The sequence below is a fragment of the Bombus pascuorum genome, chromosome 15 (assembly GCF_905332965.1).
Source record: "Bombus pascuorum chromosome 15, iyBomPasc1.1, whole genome shotgun sequence".
NCBI classification, from domain to species: Eukaryota; Metazoa; Arthropoda; class Insecta; order Hymenoptera; family Apidae; genus Bombus; species Bombus pascuorum.
The window spans coordinates 3966029-3989403 of record NC_083502.1 but is presented as its reverse complement, the minus strand read 5'-3'; the positions used below and the strand labels follow the sequence as shown (position 1 = coordinate 3989403).

General features: G+C 32.9%; 2 protein-coding genes and 1 long non-coding RNA gene across 4 annotated transcripts; 1 reads left to right on the top strand and 2 right to left on the bottom strand.

Moving 5' to 3' along the window:
* Positions 1-1132: 1132 nt before the first annotated feature.
* LOC132914882 (uncharacterized) lies at positions 1133-4636 on the bottom strand. Its single transcript, XR_009659705.1, has 2 exons — positions 2924-4636; positions 1133-2401 (listed from the first exon to the last, which is right to left on the bottom strand). It is a non-coding gene; the product is annotated as an uncharacterized LOC132914882 (long non-coding RNA).
* Positions 4637-4737: 101 nt separating this feature from the next.
* LOC132914855 (synembryn-A) lies at positions 4738-7684 on the top strand. The gene is made up of 9 exons (XM_060974348.1): positions 4738-5363; positions 5449-5588; positions 5821-5930; positions 6010-6463; positions 6534-6780; positions 6854-6998; positions 7067-7217; positions 7284-7403; positions 7484-7684. Exons 1-9 carry the CDS (start codon positions 5286-5288, stop codon positions 7608-7610), a joined length of 1572 nt encoding a protein of 523 aa, XP_060830331.1. The 5' UTR covers positions 4738-5285; the 3' UTR covers positions 7611-7684.
* Positions 7685-17982: 10298 nt separating this feature from the next.
* Positions 17983-22958, bottom strand: LOC132914844 (B-box type zinc finger protein ncl-1). Of its 2 annotated transcripts, none has more exons than XM_060974304.1 (10): positions 22075-22958; positions 21210-21987; positions 20703-21034; positions 20416-20620; positions 19845-20343; positions 19537-19704; positions 19212-19462; positions 18780-19137; positions 18460-18692; positions 17983-18343 (listed from the first exon to the last, which is right to left on the bottom strand). In XM_060974304.1, exons 2-10 carry the CDS (start codon positions 21888-21890, stop codon positions 18239-18241), a joined length of 2832 nt encoding a protein of 943 aa, XP_060830287.1. In that variant the 5' UTR covers positions 21891-21987; positions 22075-22958; the 3' UTR covers positions 17983-18238. The 2 variants fall into 2 exon arrangements, with proteins under 2 accessions (XP_060830287.1, XP_060830288.1); XM_060974305.1 differs by having other exon boundaries at positions 21210-22468; positions 22550-22958.
* Positions 22959-23375: the final 417 nt, after the last annotated feature.

Below are 23375 nucleotides of genomic sequence, written 5' to 3'. Positions count from 1 at the left end.
GGCTGAACACACCGACCTCGACTAGACTCTTTCTACTTCCATATAGTGAATTGGTCTTTCGTGTTAATTTATAAAATTGCTATGTTCATTCCTCTTTCAATAGGGTATATAAACCTAAATCTAAATTTATCTTTCAGAAGATGTCTGCAACTAGAGAACACTGTTTTAATTGTCTATTAATATTATTAATTATTTTACCAATGAAATGAAGAATTTCTAAATTTAAAAAATTAACAAAATCTAAATTTCAACTACGCTATTTATAAAATTACCGAAAAATTGAAAATTTGCAGTTTATTGTACAATTTGAAGTTTTCTTTAAATCATAAAGTAAATTGGAATCATAGAATTGGTCTTAGTTTATGCACAGAGCTTTTTGGAATAGTTGCGGTTCCACTTAATAAAACAACCAGCCGGAGCTCCAGATTTAGCAGCCAGCTTACTCCCTCTTGTCTCAGGACGACCGGATTTTCACTAAAAAAACGCAGGATGAGCGAAAAGCCCATAGGCTGTTTCATGCGTTCCGAAAAAGCCATTAAAAAGGAAGTTAGTGACTCCTCGAATAGAGGAAAGAAAGAACGAATAGGAAGAACATATTAGTGATAACTATAGCAACGTTGCACATTATCTATCGTGAGCAAAGCGATGATAGAGGGATACCAACTGTTTGCTTATCTACAGATAGCACGGAATTCTCGATTCCGTATTCTTGCGTATTTTGTCGCATCGTTCTAAAAATATTACTCTGACTACCTCTTCTTTCTTCTAGAAAACAAAGATATAAAGGTTGTATAAATAATTCTAATAATATGAAATAATATTAAATTGTGTTGATCACCGAAAATGAAATAAATGAACCGTTAGATATACACATATGCATCCCACTTACGTAAAATACACAGAAGAATCATGTAGGTGTAGGCTATCTGTAAGGAAGGGAGCTTTACATGGATCTAGGCTGGTCTCGTCTGAAAAGGTGCATGCAAGCGGCTTTTCAATCCCCTTGAGGAACCTGTTTCTCTTCACATACGCTTCTCGTCCTCCTGACTTCTCTAGAAAGCTGTCTCGAAATTTTGCCTCAATCGTCTGAGCGAAAGAATAAAATTCAAATTCGTAGAACGTGATTATGTCATTAAATGCATATTAAATTATCTTTATTATTTAATTCTATCAAACTTAAAATGATAAACTGCTTAATCCTTCAATATAAAATCATTTTTCATGCCATCTAATTTTAGAAGACTACATTAATAAAGAACATTTTGCATCTTGCTAATAAAATTAATTATTTCTAGTAATTATTTTTAGTAATAGTACTTTTTAATAACTTCTTTTGCTCCGAGATAGTACTCGTGTACTATAGAAAGAAAGGATGCACATAGAATTACTCGTGGAGGCCGATGACACAGGTGAATGGGGCGTTGCACCCGGTAGCTGCAATGAATGGCCATGCAACAAGGCAAAGCAGATCTTGAACAGTAGGAACAAAGTGCACTCGGTTACACGGAATAATTGCACTTGACGCCGGAGGGTACCCACCGGACCAACAATACTTTCGCTATTGTATAGGCAACAATGTATCAGCAGGTAGCCGATCATCGATCGGGGATCCCTTCGGTCAATGGCCTTGCAATGCACGCCGAGGCCTTTACATACATCTGTACGATGTGTTAATGAAAGAATCAAACCCTCCTCGCGTGTTTATTTATTTGATAATAATTCTCGTTCAGTACTCCCCTGATCAAACTTCAAGCTATTTTTTTCTACAATAATTATACTCTAGTGGTATTTTCTATAGTAATAATATTCTATTTACGCGAGCACATTGAGGGATGGAATATAGTTCTAATTAGTGAAATGGAATTCTATGACGTTATTATAGAGTCATTCCTTTAGAATTCTAATCTGTTTCTGAAAATTGCTGCATAACCTAACCCATTAAGATGGATTAAAAATTTAAATAACTGCAAATTATTCGTTCATGTTCTAATATTTGGAAATAGATATTATTTTTTAATGGTAGTAGTTGTAGTATAACCATTGTAAAACAGCAGGGACTTTGATCGTCCAATGGATTTTTATGGATCAATGGTTAGAATATCTTGAGTGTTGCAATAAAAAGAAGCACAAGTAAGGTGTATGTATCCCATATGCAGGGCCAAGGTTTATCTGTAGTGGACGAGTGTCAGTGGGTCGACACCCGCAAACCGGTCCTGATCACGTGGAATGTGAGCCCGCTGTGCGATGTTGCCACGTATATGCATGATTTCCCAAAAGTGCATCCACCGTAGGCCTACTGCACGCAACACGCGTACACGCACGCACGGTGCCCTCCCCTCTCACGACTTTCGTACGATTTCGGGAAAACTGACTCCAAAATCCGGGTTTCACAAACCAGTCCCTGAAATAATATTCAGATGTTAGATCACTACATTATATACACGTTGATATAAATTACATTTGTTAGCTTCCTTTTTTTAATTGATTTTAAAGTTGTATTATTATATGAGCCTCTTGATGAAACTTTATTAATAAATTTTACAAATTACAAACGATCCAATTATGCTATTGTAAATGTAAAATTTCTAAATTACAAAAAATAAGTAATAATATAATCAGCAACTTGTAACTTGTCAATTCACTAATATTATTAGGTGATAAATTATTATACAAGAGAGCCCTGAGTTCTAGAATGGATAGAAAAGATATATAAGTTCTATTTCCAATTATTAAAACAGAAAATATTTTTTTACCAAATCAATAGACTTTTAATAGATTAAAGACTGGAAATGGAATTTACTATAAAATATAGTGGAAAAGAATTTCTATTGTCGTTTAAAACTAAACGAGTTTTACCAGTATTATTAACGCCAAAAACCAGCTCTTCGAGTATTTTTCTAAGAAAGAAGAAAGACAGGAATACTATATTTCATTTAGAAAGTGGCGCATAATTTACGCATCTATGCGCGCGCTATTCCCGCTCGTTGGACAACCCTACTCTTCAAGGTCATTCCTTTTCTATTCTTCTACGCCCTTTTTATGTCTGCCCGGATGGAATAGAAGAGTTTTTATAGCGGTATGTCCTTGGAGCTCGACAATGCCGGTTTCCTGTATGAGGCACCTGTTGTATCGCTGCTCTTTTCTTCACCACGCCTAATGTGCACATCCGACGCGATCGAAGAATTTATTTCTCGCTTTTTTGCCTTCTTTCTTTCTCCTTTCTCTTCGACCGTTACTTCGAGCCCCAGTCAAAAATAACCTGAGACTAAGTGACGGAGAGTCCTTTTTAACGTGAAGAGAACTGTGCGAAAGTGTGGAGGATGGGATGATAAGAATAGCACATAGCTATGGGGGAGAGACATTTTGTCTAAACTATGATCCCCTGTTTTTCAACTTTCAGTAATCGAGAAACTATTTCCCATGTTACAAAACTTCGACGAAATTATCTTTAACCAATAATGCATCCTATAGAAATTTACCAAAATTAATAGACTTGCACATTGTAAATGGATGGACATGAAACAAAAATAATGAAAGTTTAATATGTATATAGTAACTGAGCATTTTATATAAATTGTAATTGGAAGGCCCTACGCCAATGCATGATTTTCCTAATACCAACATTTCTCCTGATATACGTTTTTGTGCATCATGGCGTCTCCTCCGGCGAAAAAACTTGGTGGCCGAGCGATTACAAGAGTGTGATGTAATCCGCGCGCGCACGCTAGTCAGGAGGTCAAAGAAATGCCCATAGCTTGTTTTGTACGCGGAGAAGAAAGTCGTTGAACCAGATCGCCAGAGCATCGACCACGGAGTCGACGGCCGGTAAGTGGAAGTCTCCGCGAATAGAAACCTGTTTCTCCTTGATCGTGTGTTCCACGCCCTTTCTCCTGGTCCCCGGTTCCCCCAGAAACGGCCCTTATGTATGTTACAGGGTCAATCTTCGACAAAATGTTGCGGGCTAGGAATGAGTAATAAGAGCTTCTTCTGCCACCTAAAGGGAACTATGGCTAAATTCCGTGAGAAAGGTTAGATTATTTTTTTCTTCGGAAGGGCGTTGCAAATTGTAAGCTTCGTTTAGGAGTCTGAGAGGATTGGTATTATTGGTGGAAACTGTAATAAGAAATATATGAGTTAGTAGTGAAACTATATAATGATAACCAAAGTGTGATAATAAGAACTATTATTATATATTTATATTATTAATATTATATAATACTATTTTATATCGTATGTATAATACAGTTTTAAAGTTTCGAATATTGTTAGTTAATCCTATATTACCAAAACTGCCTTCTTATTTCATATTATTAGAGCTGAATATGTGTTTCTTCATACTTCTCAAAATTTTTTAAATATTGCTTCTCACAATATTAGAACATTGGATGTATTAAAATATTGCTTGTTTTTATTTTTACTTTATCAGCTATTTTTTCAGCTATCTTTGGACCTAACAGGTTGTTTTCATTTCTAGCCATGCTATATAAAAATCCTCTGAACTAACATAAACTAGCACTGAAATCAGAAAATTTACAAAAATGTACTTACCATATGTTTCTTCTGTAACCTTCATATGTAATATAAGAATATTAACATTGCATTATAATTTCAAAATAAAAACGTAGATCTAAATATTATGATAATTTCTTTACCCTCTTTAAATCATCCTCTAATCTTTTAATTTTCAAAGTTTTTAATTAAATTATCTTCATCCAAAAATCCAGAGATATTTAACTAAATTTTTACTTGCTCAATCTGATGTAATGTAAATCTGAATAACGTGAATTAATAATAATAAAATCTTCATTAATTTCTGGAGTCAGCTTTTCAAACTCTCCATGCAAGATCAAGATGAAAGTGGTGCCCGGCCGTTATTTACGAAATGTTCGATTTCAAACCTCTTATCGATTCGATAATCGAAACCATTTTCATATTTTTCAATAAAAATTATCGAAATTACCAAATCCTAACCTATATGATATAACCTCTATTACATAATATGAGTAAAATTTAAATCCACTTTGTTTCCTTAATTGAAATATTTAGAAATGAGAAGATTGCAGCTCTACTTGCGAAATTTAAGATTGATCTGAATTCTGAGATTTTAAAATGTTCTTTTTGAGTGCCTAGTTTCATAGAGATGGCGCTCAAGTTAGGTTACTTTAATACAGTAACCTCGATCCGTGTATAAAACGTCGCTTAGACGTTTAAAAGTCGTCTGGAACGTCATTCTTATACGATATAATTTCTTTTGAATTTGACAAGTATACTATGCGGATAGTAACATGGAGGCATTAGTGCAACGAATAATTTCAGATACAAGCGACGAATTTTCAAAAGATATTGCCATCTTTGAGAAAAATGTATGTTTAAATTTCTCAAAGATTTTTGTGAAGAGTTAATAACATAAATTGTTTTTGTTTGATATTTATTTTTATATTATTTTAGTATGGAAGCAGGACTGTATTCGAAGAACTAAACCACAATAAGTTACGAGAAAAGCTATGGGAAAAATTGTTTCATTGTCTCTCAGATAATTCACAGTCATCACTTCATCATAATTGTTTATCTACTTTACGGATACTTAGGTAATACTATAATATAGCTATGTGCGCTTGTATGAGATACAATATGTTATTGGATATGTTGTTTTATGTATGCAGGGTATATATAAAAAACTTTATTGAATAAACACATTTTTATTTTTAGCAAGACATTAGAACTTTTATGACAGCCACTTTGTGTTATTACTTTAAATGTAGACCTATAGCTTTTGCTATTATTATTAAGTAATTCTATTGTTTTTCTCCATTAACGTAGCAGAGACAAAACAAAGCTATACGAATTAATCACAGACGAAAGACTAGATATTATATTAAATAATGCAGCTCTAAAGGACACAGGTACAAAAGAACATATTTATACCAATGGTAAGCACATTACATTTAATCACAAAATGTTCAGATAAATATCAAATATTTGGAATTATTTTATTTATTTATTTTGCAGTTACTGTCGAAGCTCTCAAACTACTATGTAATTTAATATTCAACAGTGCAAAGGTACAGGAAATATTACCAAAAACACTTTGTTTGCAATGCCTAATTGAACGTATGAAAAAATACAATGACCACATTCCATACGAAGTAACGTTATTTGATACCAGAATTGTATTCCTAATTACTGCCCTAAACGTTACCACCAGACATGTTGTCAAAACAGAATTAAATGGAGACGAATGCCTGATAAAAATGTTGGAAAACATAAGCAATCAATATGAACAAGATAAATCACATGATATCAAGGAAGATAATGCAACATTACTGTGTGAAATTTTAAAAGCATTATTTAATTTATATATAAATTCAGATGATATGGCAGAAGAAGAGAAGAACAAGAGTTTAGTTTTGATTTTGAGGAAACTATTGTTATCTGCATGTGAGAAAGAAGATGATCTTCAGAGGTATTTATTACCTTTTACATTATCATATATGTATATTATCTTATGTTGTTATACTATATTTATATTCCAGCAACATCGCAAATCTATTAACTGTAATACCATATTACTGTTATTCAGTAATGATACCTCCTAGTAAAGAGAAACACAAACAAATATATCAAAATATGGACATGAGTGCAGTATATGTTTTATTAAAATTTTTAGACAAAAGACTAAATTACAAAACTGATTTAATAGGAAATCTCAGTCCAATCGTTACTACTTTTATCAGAATGGTTAAAGCTGAGAGATTGATTAGAAAATATGCTAGGCTACAGGTAAAACTTTCTTCCATTCAGATGTTCCAAGATATTTAAGGTTGTTGCATCAATTATTCGTTTTTTTTTTCAGATCTTACCTCCTTTAAGGGACGTAATGCATCGCCCAGAAGAAGGAACTACTCTAAGGGCTAAACTGTGTAAATTATTAACTTCTCCTGTAGTAGAGGTACGAGATCTTGTTGCAGAGTTCTTGTTTATACTGTGTAAAGAGAATGGTAAGGCTACAAATATTTAATAAACTATAATATGTATTTAGTTAATAATATATTCCTGTCATTTTTAGTTGTTCGCATGGTAAAATATACTGGATATGGGAATGCTGCTGGTATGTTTGCAAATAAAGGATTATTAGGATCGAATAAAAAAAAGCCAAATTATTATTCTTCTGAATCAGAAGACAGCGAAACTGAGGAATACTTGAAACATAAGGAACAGTAAGTTTAAGCTTAAGATCATAATGAGTTTGTGTTACAATTTTAATAAAATCTGTACTTACAAAGGATCAATCCTGTAACTGGTTGCTTTGAAGATCCAAAACCTAATCCTTTGGAAGGAATGTCAGAGGAACAGAAAGAGTACGAAGCATTGCAGCTTCTTGGTCTTGTTGATAAGCTAACGAGGTTTGTACTGTTATTCATTTATGAATATAATAATCAATTCATTTTTAGTACGATGTTTATGATATATTTGATTATTTTAGGGAAGGTGTGATGCAACCTTGTAGGATTGGAGAAGACGGGAAACCAAAGCCGATTGAACACGTCTTGGAATTGCAAGAGAAACTGCCAAAACAACCATATGCCTATCAGGATTCTGATTCTGATTGAATGCTGAGAAATACTTCTTATATATAAAACTATATGAAAGAACAGACATGAAATAAAAACATGTATGTACAAAATGTTCTTTTACTTTCGTACCCTGCTTCGTTGTCAGTCAAGTTCTTCATAATTCGGAAAATCCAATGGAGGTGAAATAATCGTATGTTTAAATCGAAGGTCGTAGAAATATAAAGAGAACGATATTAAAGTTGGTTTGCTTACTTTATTGAAAAAAGAACAAAGAACAACATTACAAATTAAACAATTGGCAGGAAATAAAAAATATAACAGTTTCCAAAATCACATGAAATATTTTAAACATTACAATTTTGGTAAATTATGTTATGTGCTTTCGTGAGCATCACAATATATTTATTATTGCATTTAGTAAGCCTATACGCAGACAAGAACGTATGTTTCCTACATATTTGAGTAACTCTTTCTTTTTCTCTTTTGCTTGGAAACGAGATCCGCGCGGGGCGTAACGAAGTTGGGCGAATTGACAAAGGTAAATGGCGAGAGAATAGAGTCTTATACTTTTTTTAAATACTTCTCACTCACGAGATTTCGAAACGAACAAAAAGGCGTCTTAGCGCAATGATTATGCAGAATATTATTGTAAAAGAACTCTGAAAAATATATTCAGAGTAACAATCTGTTCCTCCTTCCTCCCAAGTTTTGCCCGTCCCGCAGAGGATACCTTTCCAAAGATTATATCGCGCGCGTGTACATTTGACAAATATATAAGTAGCAACTGTTTTTCACATATCTTTAAATACAATAATATTAATGTAGTATGTAGATTAAAATATTTTACTTTTCATTTCATTTTTTTTTTCATTTTATTATTGTTTGTAAAAGTGTATATAGAAGTGTATACGTATAATACCATAAATTTGAATATTCCATATAAAAATGAAACTAAAAATTTAGTAGGTACCGACGTAGAGAAGAAAAAAGGAAAAAAAGGAAGAGAGAAAAACATTAATAGTAATAATAATATTAATAATAATAGTAGTAGTAATAATTAATATAATAATCAAGCGGAAATCCCCGTTGAAATGAAAGGAGAGACTTCGCATTTCTCTATTTTCTTTATATACACATATATACATGCGTACATATGCATACTGTGCATAATATACACACATATATATATCGTAACACTTATATATGGTGTATGCGTGTATATTATATAAGACTAGGTTTTTAACAAACTTTGGGGAAATTCGGTAGGAGTGGATGATTGGGCACGATGAGGAATTAAAATTAGAATCATCAAAGATATCGCTCTTTTTTTTCTTTTTTCTTTCTCATTCAAAGGACTTAATAGAGAAACGAATATACATATATATGTATGTATTTTAATATGTACGTATATGTGTATATATATAATATATATGTATATATATTTATATATATATGTATATATATATTTATATAAATATCGAAATACTTTGAAAACGAAAATTCGCGGTTATAAATATATATATATATATATATATATATATATATATATATATATATATATTTTTTTTAATCTAAAGGCTGAGTAGTTTCGGGGGGAACTGACAATTCGATTACACGGTCGATATATGCATGTGCATTTCTCCCTTTTTCTTTCTTTTTACATATAACCGTACGTGTAACTCTCGCGCTAATTAATACAGTATTGATTTTTTTTCAACGTTTACAACGTCACCATGCTCCTTGGCATCCCATTAGCATATATAAAAAATATATTTGGAATACACGCTTTCTCCATATTGCATTTTTACCACTTCTCCCTTGTCTTGTACTATCCTTTTATACAGTTTACAGTTTTGAAGTATTTACGCAACATGTCGGAACATCTTTCTTTTTTCCCATTTCCATGAAAAGTTTCATCTAATAAAAAATACCAATGGAGGTCTCAGGAAAACATGGTTTACGTATAGCAAACCGCGTGAATTTCTTTTTTCTCTGTCTGTTATCAACTCTTCCCTTCACTTACTATTTCTTTCTTATATTTCTATTCTCTTTGTTTACATTTCTGTTCTTGTTTAAACCATACGCCCAATATCTATTTGGATATCGTGCTACATTAAATTCTATCCTCAAAGACATTGTTTCTTTACTTAATTCCAGTATACAGGAGTATATGGCTCGGCGTTCTTTTCTCACACATTACTGTTCCCTTTGTTTTATCAGCTTATTTATGACACCCTGACCCTCCCTATGTAGAACAAGTTTTGATTTGTTTTATTCTCTTTGAAGACATTTTTGTTGTGAAATTGTCCATAGAAGCTCGTAAACAGTTCAGATCCAAAACAGATCTGAATTTAGAGATTTGTCAATCTTTCTGGAATAAGCAAGTCCTTTCACAATGTCCTCCGTGATAACAAGGAAGACTAACAAGTCCTAATAATCCATTAGTTTGAATTAAAAGCTCGAAGCTGGACCTCTTTTGAACCCTTTATGACTAGAATGTTTCTGGAGATGCCATTCCCAGGTACAAGATTTGGCGACTAATGAACAAATTTGAAGAAACACAATTACAAAAGACCAAGATGAAGGCAAAAGATAAAAAGAAATCCCTTATAGTATATGAAATTAACAAATTCCCTGAAAATGTTCTTATCTAAATCTGAAACAATGTACGAAGAAAAATTAGAATGAAATTCGTTTTCCTCACTAACTATCAAATATTACTTACCACCTTTTTTAACGATACAGCTTACAAATAATAAGTTATAAACTATAAATAACATGTTATTGCAACATTGCACATGGGATAAGCTGCATGTCTTCTGTCATTTCCTATCTATTGCTTAAAACAGTATCACTTGATATCTTTACCTCTTGTTACTTATTCGCTTCGGTTTCCTTCAAGATCTTTGTGACTGCTGGCTCAAGGAGGCATTCAAATGATAAAATCACAGAAATCCAGTTGCCAAGGAACGCCGAGCCAGACACTAAGCCAAGAATCATCCATTCAGATATAATTTTTGCTGCTAATGAATGTAACAGGATTTATTCATAGAAGAACTGTTTCTCTATTTTGCATTGAGGACGTTTTTAAACCTGTATTCCAGCCTAAAACTGGCTGCCACCTCAAAATTGAAGTGTACTTTTGTTGGAAAAGCGGAGGTTCCAAGCTTTTGTCGTTGGAAAAGTGAAAAAACACACAGAGAGAGATCACGGGAAACATCGAAGGGCGTGCACCTACGCCGATGGAATGCAACGATTTCTTTATGTGTCCATTTGTGGTCAATTTGATATGTCAAAGAAAACATCTCCGAAAAAAAAAAGAAAAAAAAAAAGGAACGCGTGTCTCGTTAAAATTAATATCAAAGTAAAACGAGGGTTTTGTATACATATTAGGTGTGTGGATATATATAATATACATATATATATATAAATGTATATATATGTATATTATATATCATATGTCAATGAGTAGGAAGAAACGAAGAAAAGAAAAAAAAGAAGTCACATTTCTTTCTTTTTACTTCGCCCTCTATCAGCCCGTCCTGTCATTTTAAGTATTATTAAACGTCAAGTAACTAATGCAAATATAAATAAAGCTATATCAGAGGCTTAGTAAGGAATGAAACCAAGTTTATACGTAACTACGCGTTTTGCTCTCCCTCTCTTTCTCTCATCTCTTTCACGCTTACACACGCACGCCTCCTCTCTCGTTTTTATACTTATTACCTAATCATAGAATACATTTAAACATTTGTACTTTAACTGACTAAGCAAGGATTTTTTTTATAATCGTTTAATATTTCTGTCTTTCCTCATTTTTTTCATTTTTATAATTGTTGTGTGTATATATATAGATATATTATATATATATATAATAATTTCTTCTTTTCTTTCTTTCCTTCTTTTTTACTCCTTTCTTCATATTTTCTTGTTTTTTCTTATAACTCTAGAACCACTGATACCCCATGTATTCTTATTTTTTCTCCTTTATTTATTATTGTTTATAATATAAATGGAACTCAATTCGAACGAATCATCATTAAATAAATATCGATGACAAATAAAACATAAAAAAAAGAAAAAAATGATGGCGATCGAAGTGCTTCTATTCCTCTTCGTTCCGTTCGTTAAATTATGCAGTCAGTCGTTCGCTTTTTTAAACTTCGTTTTGTTATTCTTCTTTTACTTTTTTTTTTATTTTATTTTCATTTTAGTCTTTCTTTTGGCACTAAAGAATTTCACTACGCGTAGCGAATCGTAAAAGTCTGCGGAGGATTTTAAAAAATTAAGGATGAAAATGAAAAAAGAAGATCGGCGGAAACTATGCGGCCTGAATTGGCGAGAAATTCAAACCGAGGGCCTGCCAATTTCTTTTGTCGGATGAAGAATAATCAAAATCTCGTTTCCTCTCGAATCGAGCCAACTAATAAAAGATTAAAAATGATTATTTAACGAAGGCGGAATGGGGAGAGGAAGTGGTATGAAAAAAATGGCCGTTCTGTAAATTGAGAAACTTTCCTCGGTGTTTGTCTTGAGATCTACACATCGTCTTTTTTCAACTTGAAAAATCAAAAAACAAAAAATAAAAAGAAAAAAATAATGTAAAGTCTTAACGATTAACTATATTTAAATTAATGCTATTATTAAAAAAATAGTAATAATGGTCACAATATAATAATATTAGAAATAATAAGTATAATAGCAATAATGATAATAAGAGCCGTTCAAGAGCGTTCGTGCGCTTATTTGAATTAAAAAAAAAAAGACGAAAAGAAGAAATGAAAGGTAAGTTGTTGAAAACTGGCGGGTCGAGAGGCAACGAGACGAAGGAAATCTTTTATGTCTTTCGTCATTTCGGTTTGAGTATTGGAGAGAGGAAGAAAACAAAAAAAAAAGTAGATTTGAATAATTAAAAAAACAAGAAAAAAAAAAGAGGAAAATAATACACATAAAAGAAATTTGCTAATTTAAAAAAAAAACGAAAATCGAGGGTCAAAGTGGTAACAATGATCGAAAAAAAATCAAGAAAAGGAAAAAGGAAACAAAAATAAAAAAATTGTAATAATAATAATAATAATAATAGTAATAATAATAATAATAATAATAATAATAATAATAGTAGTAGTAGTAGTAGTAGTAGTAGTAGTAGTAGTAGTAGTAGTAGTAGTAGTAGTAGCAGTAGCAGTAGCAGTAGTAGTAGTAGTAGTAGTAGTAGTAGTAGTAGTAGTAGTAGTAGTAGTAGTAGTAGTAGTAGTAGTAGTAGTAGTAGTAGTAGTAGTAGTAGTAGTAGTAGTAGCAGTAGTAGTGGTAGTAGTAGTAGTAGCAGTAGTAGTAGTAGTAGTAGTGGTAGTAGTAGTAGTAGCAGTAGTAGTAGTAGTAGTATTCATAATATTATTAATAGCTGTAATAATAATAATAATAATAATAATAATGATGATGATGATGATGATGATGATGATATAAAACATCAAAGTTATGGGGGGAAAAGGAAAAAGAACAGAAAGAAAAACCCCACACAAGGTGCCATATTAATTAATAATGGAAAAAAAAATGGAAAACTGAAAGTGGTGTCCCCGTTTTACAATAAGTCCGTCATGTGTGAAATGGTAAAATGCACGCACCCAACATTTTAACAATGTGGAAAAAATCAACACGACAATATATACATATAAATATGCCCTCTTCTCTTTTAAACAACCGACGCAAGAACACACATTAATGCCTCGACGAAGATAAAAAAATAGTTGTTTAACATTACTTAAAAACGACCTACAAGAAATGAGTAAAGCGATGAAAAAAAATGCCACTTTAAAAGGAAGAAAAAATAAAGAGGAAAAAAGCAACAAGGAAAACGCACTTATTCCAGACGAATAATTTAATAAAAATACGGTTCTTAAACCTTTGTGAACTCGTCTTCGGTTTCCTCTAATTCCTATGTCCGCTATATTTAGATCTTTGTACAAATACACGACGAATAATAACGCTCGAAGGAAAAAAATATATGTATGTACCTATGCATGTACGATTTCTCCTATTTCTCCCTTCACCTATAACATCTCCGTTCCATCTGTTTCTTTTTTTAAAGTTAATATTTTATAGTTACACTTTTAAGTCATGTTCGATAAAATGTCTCTCGCAAGCAGATCAATTCGACTGCCAATTCTCATCAGCATAAACACCGTGAGGGTAATAACTTTCTTTATTTTATTACGCTCCTTTATGGCTATAGTAAAAGATCACGGTTCGACTTCCAGGATAGCCATGGATCTTAGATAGAAAAAAACTCGGTAATCGCGTAAAGATAAAACCTTTCTTTTTCTTTCTGTTTTTTCCACAACTCTAGGAAGACTATGATTAACCGTAGGCTAGAATTCAGTTAATGACGCAACCTTTTTTTTTTTTTTTTTTTTTTTTTTCATTTTAAATCCTATCGTTAATGTGTATATGTATATATCATATATTACCTGTGTATATATATATATATATATTATATATATATATATATATAAGTGCCCCCCGACGCGATATCCGCAAAAAACTCGCAAGTGTAATCTTATTTTTATTGTATCACTTAAATGTGATGCGATCTTCAAAATCAGGAACATATTTTATATATTTAATTTTTCGTATCTTTTTTCCTTGTTCGTAGCATATCCTCCGCTTTTTTTGGTTTTCACTATGCGACACAATTTTCCTGTTTTTCATCATCTTTTATGGCTGACAAATAATGGCTTTTGTCAGATGTATATATTTTTCTCTTTCGTACACATTCTTACAACTGCAGCAACTCATTCTTGCACACATTGTCAAGTAATAGACCGATTATTAATCAATGTCGAAAACATAAAACCAAATATTTACACTATAAACACAAGAATTTGTTCGAATGGGAATTTGAAATCACGCGTCACTTTTAAATAGCCAAACTATACTTAAGAAATAAATGTTTCCTTCGTCAATAAATACATAGGAATGATCGAATCAATAGTTATGAGCCTTTTCTACTGTATTAAAATTTTTAAAATCCTTCGTTAAAGTAATTAAATTTGTTCCTCATTGTTATAAAGATATCATAGATACGAATCGTAAAAACAATGGACACCTTTTTTAAGAATTTCAATTTCTTGTTTTTCTCTTTCTCCTCTCTTTTTTTGTGTTTCTTTTAAGCTGCACATAGATAGCACGTCATCGTAAACGAACACAAAGAACCATTACAAAAACCGAAATCGTGTCGAAGAAGTATATTTAGGTGGCATCTAAAAAGGCCTTGGAAACTGTTTTTATTTATATATATATATATTTTTTTTTATAGCGATAAAAACATTAGATCAGATAAAAGTATAATACGTAGAACATATCTGAATACGTTTACTTTAATAGACTGATAGTATATATATCTTTTGCCTCTTATAAACTGCTTACAATAAGGTGATATATTCATTACTTTTTTGTCATTTAATAATTATTAGTTATTTTTCTTTAACAATGTAAGCAGAGTTTTCTTTATGTAGTTTTTATGTCGAGAGTGACTATTATAATTCTATACATATTAGGATAATAAGACTTTTGAGATTGTAAAAATCATCAAAAAATCTATCACAATTACCATTTACGTAACATGTAATCCCCGTTTCATTTTTTTTTCCTTTTATATTATTATTGTAATTTAAACATCAAGGCAAATAAGGGGTGAATTTCAACAGTGGCCTAAATTAGCCAAGTAGTCTTCCACAGATAAAAATATGTAAATAGAGTAAATCTATATACTAAAATATTCAAGTGAGCGTAATATAATAATTTTGTGAGGTAAAAGACCCTCTCATTAATGGTCATCCATTCATTACACTATGAGTCCAGTTTTTATTTTCCTCTTCTTTGTCTTCAAATACGACTGGCAAAAACGTTTGCAACATATTTCTCTTTACTTTTTCTCAATATTATCTTTTTGCTTCTCTTTTCTTATATTCATATTGTGTGTTGTGTATATAATTCATACAAACCATTAGAGACCATTCGATGGCTTTGTATCGGGTGTTATTGTGCATTAAACAGAAATACACCTTCCACAAGGCGTCTCGCTAACAACATTTCGTTTCGGTACCTCTAATAATATTTACCTTGCAACGACATCAAAGACTCTGTAAGGACACAACTTATCCTGACGATACTATTATCACAGGCATTATTTATATAACTCTACTAACCATGACTATTAAATACTTCAGAATTACTTCTTTTTTTTTTCTTTAATATATATAAAATTAAAACTTCTAATAATAAAAGATGATTACGACTTATTAGCTTAGGTGTACGTACGTAGGCTTCGTGCAATTTACTACAAATGTTACGCGCAGATTTATTATTTTTTTCTGTTGTTTTGTTTTGAGTAGCTCTATTATAGCTTTTCTGCAATTTTGCACCGTTCTCCTTGAGGTTTTAGACATATCCTCCCACTTTTCTCACTAACTAGCCATTCATCCCTTTAAAACCAATTCTATTTAGCATAGCCAATTTGTATGCGAAAAACAAATTTGTCAAAGCTATCCAAGTAGAAATATATATATATATATGGATGTGCTTTCTAACATTTGGTATGGCAAGATAGTTATTCACATTCAATCGTTATTGTAGGTAATTATATAATACAATATATAGCGATCTGCCAGATATATCCGTATATATACATATATATGTATATATATATATATATATATATATATATATATGTTGTATACACATTGCATTTATATTTTTGTTTCATAGTTTCAATTAAATCTTAAGGCTGATCATGTAAACAACCCTAAAAAATATGTGTATTTCTATATATATGTATGTGTTTTACATGGATTTTCATCTTTTTTTTCTTACGGATCATGTTTAATTATATATACATAAATAGAAGTTGTTTAGCAAACTGTACGTTGTTTTTTCAATTTTTTTTCCTTTTTTAATCTTTTTATACATAGATAAAGATATTGTTCCTATGATACCGGTGGTATAATTTTTACTTATGAACCTTGTATAATATATTACATGATCATTCCACAGCATTGTTAAATCTCGGAACGATTCTGTAATTTTTGTAACAAATACATTTACATGGTATGGATATATTATTATTATTCTCTAGCACCACGAACCAATAATTCACACACGCATATATATGTATATATATTGTATTTATATGGTGGACCATAATAAAGCATCCTGAGTAAATATTGTAACCATTACGTGCCTCGCCTATTATATATTTTTTTTCTGTTTCTTTTAACAATGCACAAACGGGATCTATTATCAGTGGCAAGTCTAGAATAATTATTTTCGATTTTTTATTTTCTCGAATGTAATTCGTGTACGATTCCTCGTCTCGCAAGACAATTAAATGTTTGATTTTCAACGTATCTGTAATTCTATGCTTTCTCTCTCTCTCTACTTTAACATTGCCTCATAAAATTCCTTTTTTCTTTCTTACTCTTTCTGAACTACTAATTTTCAAATGCACGGAGAAGAATCACCAGGAACATAGCTCGTATTATTCCTTTTTTTTCAGTTTTTGTTCTTTTTTCTTGTTTAAGCTTCGTGTCTGCCGTAACGAGGAGTACTGGATGTGTTTTCTGTTCGTTTTATTTATTTTTTTTTTTCATTTTTTATTTGTTTGTTTTAAATAGAGATATGATATGATAAGAGCAGGAAGTACTACCATGTGTCGCAGCATGCAACATTTGTCTTCACCGCAACGTTAAGCACAGGAATTTGTATTATTATTTACTTCTTCTAATAACCGTAACCTTTTCGTTTCTCAACATGCTTATTAGATTACTTAACGATTCTTAACGAAATCTTAGAAACTTAGTGTATCTACAAATAGATCTCGAAGTAACGTAGGGAAGAAAAAGTCTTATTAATTTCTCGTTTCCTTCCACTCGTTCTTTGTCGCCACTTTTATCACACATTTTCGTAATACCACCAGATTAAAAATACACGTTGCTTCGAGTACGGATTGAAAAATCAGTGTGTAAAACAGTGCTCATTAGAGACTAGAATAATTTGATTTATAAACATACCTAAAATACTGATGAAGTCGAAGATGATGTGACCGATTGTGACGGAAAGCTACCGTTCTGCAACTTCCTTCCACATCTCCTCTTCCTCCACTTCCGGTCGAAGCGATCCAATTCGGCTTTCTTCCAATTTCCTCTCTCTGCTACTCCTTGCCTAACTGTGTTTCTTTCTTTTTCTTCTTCATGTTAATTTTTCTTGGCAGTTTACCAAATGCAACTTCGCTAAATTACTATTTATACTGTTTTTTGGTCGGAGACGTACGTTTACCTAATTTTTTTTTTTTTTTTTTATTTTTATTTCTTCTTTCGAACGTTGTTACTTTCATAAAACAGGGACGCACTTATACTTGTTTTTCCATTTTTTTTTCTTTTATACAGACTATTAAAGCTGCATGCTGCACTCGTTTGTAATTCTATTGCTTGGATAGGCCCAAATCTCAAAAAACTCAATGTCACGGGCATATTGGATATTTTTCTTCTTTCTTTCGTTTGTTTCTTCGTATTAATCGATTTGTTCTTCGTTGAGAGTAGAGCGACATTCACCAAGATAATTCCACTCGCTGAAGAAAGTTACGACATACTTATTTGGTCTGCCTCTTCGCTTCATGATATGTAAAGAGTGTTCAACACGAGGACGTGGTGATTATTTTTAGCCAGAGTTACAATATATCCTTCTGAGGTTATTTTCAAGCCACAACATCGAGAGACCTGCGAAATTCAGGTGATCGTTTGATACGAAAAGAATCTAACCTTTAATTAATCTCAATTCAATGTTCAGAAAAGAGAAAGTTAATGGGACATGTGATTAATTTTGGGACGTTTACCTTGACGTATGGACATTCAAATTCGGAAATCAAGGAACCATCTCTTGAAAAAACAGCCACGTGAAAACGGTTACCATGCGAGTCTCCTATTAATATATCTCCTGCATCGCTAATATCGATCCCATTTGGGAAGTTTGTTACATTGTCACAGCCAATACGACGCAAAAAATTTCCCTCCTCGTTAAATACCACAACACAATGTCCCTTAAAATCACAAACAAAATATTCTTTACCTGAAAACAAAAGAAGTTTATATGTATAGTTTACAAAAGCTTGAAACACACCATATAGCCAAACATAATTTGATAGGAATTATTTACCACTAATTGCAATATCACTTGGTTCTCTCATATATTCACTGCAATCGAACCAGTTTAACAGCTCTCCAGTATCGCTGATTACAAACACTGTCGGTGATACGCTATCAACAGCCAAAATGTGGCCTTCACTAGTCACAGCTAGGCCAGCTACAATATCGATGTAACGAATTGCTATTTTCTTGATAAAATGACCACTTTTTGTAAATATCTGCATCCTCGATCGTTCGTTCCCTCGATCACAAACAACAAATTTTCCACTGTTCTTCATCACGGCGATCTTTCTAGGGTACCATAATTGCCCCTCCTCCTTACCAGGAACACCAAATTGGAATTTGAATATGCCAGTCTTATCAAATATCTAAAAATAAATTTCAAATATTAATACGGGCAGAGAATTTGAATTGACTAATTTTCAAATATTGAAAAAAGTACCTGAATTCTGTGATTATTCGTGTCGGCAACAATAATATCTTCATCAGCACTTAAACAAAATCCGTGAGGTGAGCTGAATTGACCTTTACTGGGACCTAACTGTCCAAATTTACACCTAATTTGCATAGGAGTTAATTTCGTGTTATTCGAACGCGGATGAGTATAATTTCCAGAACCGGAACCAGTTACATTGCCAACTGTATTTCCCACTACTACAGGCATGTTATGCATGGAATCTCCTCTTAAATCATCTGCAAGAAATATCGATATGTAATCAAATCGTTTTGACTTATTTGAAATGTACAATAGTCCAGAGAGATTTTACCAGCACCCTGTGAAAGTATGGTGGAAGTGGATGAAGATAATGATTGAAATCCTCCATTTAAAAGACTGTTAGCAGCTAGACTCAAGTTTGGTGTGTCCACAATGGCTGGTGAAGGACCTCTCCCTAGTACTAGACCACTGCCACCATTAATAGTAGGATTGCCAAGATCTGGAAATAAACAAATGAAGTAAATGATTACACTACATTTGAAAGGGGGGGGGGGGGGGAGAGGGAGACACACACACACACACACACACACACACACACACACACACACACACAAAATAGTTCATATCAGTGACCCATACCTTGATTACCAAGAGTGTTTCCTAATTTTGCAAGAGCTTGCAAATTATTAATTGCATGGCTGGTAGAACTCAGATCGCCGGCAAATAAATCTGCTAAAGTGAAAGACGGCGTTGGACTAGGATTCGAACTTGGCCCAACTACGTTCGTGTCTCCAACCATTTCGACTTTTTCCGCCAGACTAGCTAACTGCTGTAGATTGTATTCTTGAATACTTGTAAGTCCATGAATAGGACCTGGAGGAAGAGATACAGAAGGTGGTGGAGGTGGTATATTTTGAGGGCTGGATGTTGGAGGTATAACAAATGAAGGGTCACCTTCGAAGGAGGATTGCATTGATGTAGGAAGGGAAATGGGAGACCTTGTACTAATAGAACGAGGACAGCCCATTGAAGTATGAACAACTTGTTGGTTCGCAGAAACTCCTGACATAGTTGTAATTGGTTCTGGAGTGGATTTTGTTACTGGTGTGCTTTCCGTATGAAATTTACCAAAGACTTCCTACAATTATATATTTCATTAACGTATTTTTGTTCATTCAGATATAATTAAACATATGTAGTATGAACCTACCTTCAGTGCTTTTTCAAACTGGTTGTAGTCAGTTTGAAATTGAATAGAAAATGTAACATTTGGCTTTGGTGTGTTTTTTATTAAATTCATTAACTGTGTTCCTACAATACGACGAAGAGCAAGGATCTCCACAGCATCACCATGCTCAAGAAGTCTGGAGGTAAAACGACAAGCATCTTCTATCTTCTCCACTGTCTTTTCAACGCTGTAAACGTGAACAATGGTGTAGTAAATACGTTTTAAAGATATAGATAATATTTGTTCCAAGTTAAGAATGTTCCTCTAACCTATGAAACGTGTCCATTATTTCTAATTCCCTATCTGAATGTAATTTTTCAAGCTCAACCAGGGCATTGTCTCGACATTTCTCTAAAACAGCCTTGTAACTTTGAAATGTCTCTACAATTAGATCTTTAGCTTGATCATGTTGTGCTTGTAATTCACTAAGTGCATTTTCTAGTTGTGCAGATACTTGGTCACAGTCTGCAATTCTTGCTTTACTCTCATTCATCAATTTTATTAATTCTTCTTTCTGGCGTGGTTCTGCATCCACCAGTCTTTCATACTGATGCTCTGGAGCTTTGTGTTCAATAAGCAAACACTCGTTGCATATAGGTTCCTAAATTGAACAATTAATAAAGTGGGTTTTATAACATTTGATCTTTATACCAGTACTCTTAACAATAATAATACAATAAAAGGTTTAAGTCTATTCATAATCCATACTATATATGGACTCTATAGTCCTCAATAGATTATCACAAAATCAAGGAATTTGGAGGCATGCTAATTACCTGGCAAGTGTAGCAGTAAAATTTCATATTTTCAGCAGGATGATATTCGCAAAAAATAGGTTTGTGTATTGGTATAGCTTCGTTGGATTGCTTTAAATCTTCAAAGGCCATGACCTTGTGACTTTCAAAACAACGCATGAACTGGTGTGCGGTGTTGCAATTTGGACATAAGAAGTTGGCACAGTCCGAGCAACGTGCAACCGCACTCTCTTTGGCTTTACACGAGGTACAGAGTACAGCCATGTTCTCAATCGCGGACATGTCAAGTATATTCGTTAGAACATAATCGCATGTCAGTGACGCAGCACCCTTAGAACTAATGGAAGTTTCTTGTTGACAGAGCGGGCAGATTAGGACAGAACTAACTTTAGAGTCACCTGCCTCGTCCATCAGAAGCTTATCCAGGCAAGCCTCGCAAAACACATGAAGACAAGAGAGCACTCGTGGAGAACAAAGTTTGCTCATGCAAATAGCACATTCCTGATCACCTGATTCGCCTGAGCCACAGTTTATTTCTTCCAAGGCATCACCAGGATTGGAGGTCTCGCTGCAGCTGGTAACAGTGTTTATGTTTCGTTCAGTAAACACATTCCCGTTCTCCACATCTTCGTTTTGAGCGATACCAGTTCCAGCTGGAACCGAAGCTGTTCCAGAAGGAACAGCCACCATAGACGATGCCATTTTTGTAAATCACTTCTTGTTTGTCTGCGAATATCTTCTCCTTTGTGGATAGTTTTTTAATTTCTTACAGACGGTCTTGCCGGGGTAACCGTGAGATCTAACGTTTAATGTTATTTAACTAAACATATCGTTCCAATGAACGAGACGAATAATTACGAGAATAAAAAAAAGAAAAGCCACAAACCCCTTTTTCAGATCGTGAAACACGAGGGCCAAGACATCGTAGCATCGATCGTTTAATCAACGAAACAAAACACTGCTAGTCACGGTTGGCCACCACCAACGGGGATTTCTACTATCGTGTGTATAAAAATAATGCTTGTGGCGCACACTAATGAACGGAAAAAAGAGAAAGAGAAAAAATCAAATCAACGCAGGACGCTCGTTACGACGAACGAATTTTCGTCATGCAGCATTTCAAGCTCTGACATATTTCGTTTTCGTCTTTTTTTATTTTCCTTCTATCTCTCTCTCTTTCTCGTTTCCTCGTGTCTATCGAGATAAAAAAAATTCCTCTCCAAGTTTTACTTCTGTAGTCACACACACACACGCGGTTAATTCGTTTCCCTTCCCTCTCTCTGCAAAAGCTTTGAATCTATTTTTCTTTCTATTTACATTTGTAACACTATTCTCTTCGTCACTGGTCTCGGAATGCTTACCAACTGAATTCGTATTAAATATTCGTTTTGAACAGGATCAACGTTTTGACTTGCGTATCGAATGTACTAAGAAACATTTTTATCGATCATCCACGAATCCCCTTTGAGTCGTTTACGATAGCGAAACGGCGATTGTTTCAATTTCAATTGTTATCCGACGCCTCAAACCGCGAATATTTCTGATTTTTTCATATGCAGAGCGGAGGAATAAATCATTCGAACCAAGAAGAGTTGACCCCAATGCAGGAGCCCTACAAACAATTAATATAACGATGAGTGCACTTATAGACCCGTAACGCGGGACTTAGAAACTTCCCCAAGTTTCGTCGATGCAGCAAACCGGGCGACATCATGCGACTATGTCAAAAATTAGAGACGTTGTAAACTTTGAATGTCCTTATTGACCCAATTTTTCAATCTACAATGAGAACAATACAGGATACTTCAGTAATTATTAGACTGCAAATATTTATGCAAATTTGTATTTTTGTAAATATACTTTATAAAATGGAACTTGTTTAGAAGATAGAAAATTGTTTTATCTATTAAATATTGTAAAGGATACTGTACTTTGAATATCTTATATATTTTTGCATTTTTGTACGTATTATGTGCATTTTGTGCACTTTAAATTTCCTATGAATGCATCAAAATCTGCTGTCTAGCAATCATGGTACTATCGGTAACGATTCCACATAAAAAAAGCAAGTTGAATGTGTTTTTCATAAGATACTTTGTTTCCAAGAAAATTAAAATTGAAAATTGAAAAGAGAAATAGAAAATTAAATTAAAAAATTTATCTACCGTACCAGTACAAACTTTATTT

What these genes read in the sequence shown, in the direction of transcription:
- LOC132914844 (XM_060974304.1), bottom strand. Translation starts at nt 21,890, where the DNA reads ATGGCATCGTCTATGGTGGCTGTTCCTTCTGGAACAGCTTCGGTTCCA. An exon ending in ATAATGGACACGTTTCATAG is followed by an intron (nt 20,621 to 20,702) that starts GTTAGAGGAACA and finishes TCACGTTTACAG; the next exon opens with CGTTGAAAAGACAGTGGAGA. An exon ending in AGTTTGAAAAAGCACTGAAG is followed by an intron (nt 20,344 to 20,415) that starts GTAGGTTCATAC and finishes ATATAATTGTAG; the next exon opens with GAAGTCTTTGGTAAATTTCA.
- LOC132914855 (XM_060974348.1), top strand. Translation starts at nt 5,286, where the DNA reads ATGGAGGCATTAGTGCAACGAATAATTTCAGATACAAGCGACGAATTT. An exon ending in AAAGAAGATGATCTTCAGAG is followed by an intron (nt 6,464 to 6,533) that starts GTATTTATTACC and finishes TTTATATTCCAG; the next exon opens with CAACATCGCAAATCTATTAA. An exon ending in CTTGTTGATAAGCTAACGAG is followed by an intron (nt 7,404 to 7,483) that starts GTTTGTACTGTT and finishes TGATTATTTTAG; the next exon opens with GGAAGGTGTGATGCAACCTT.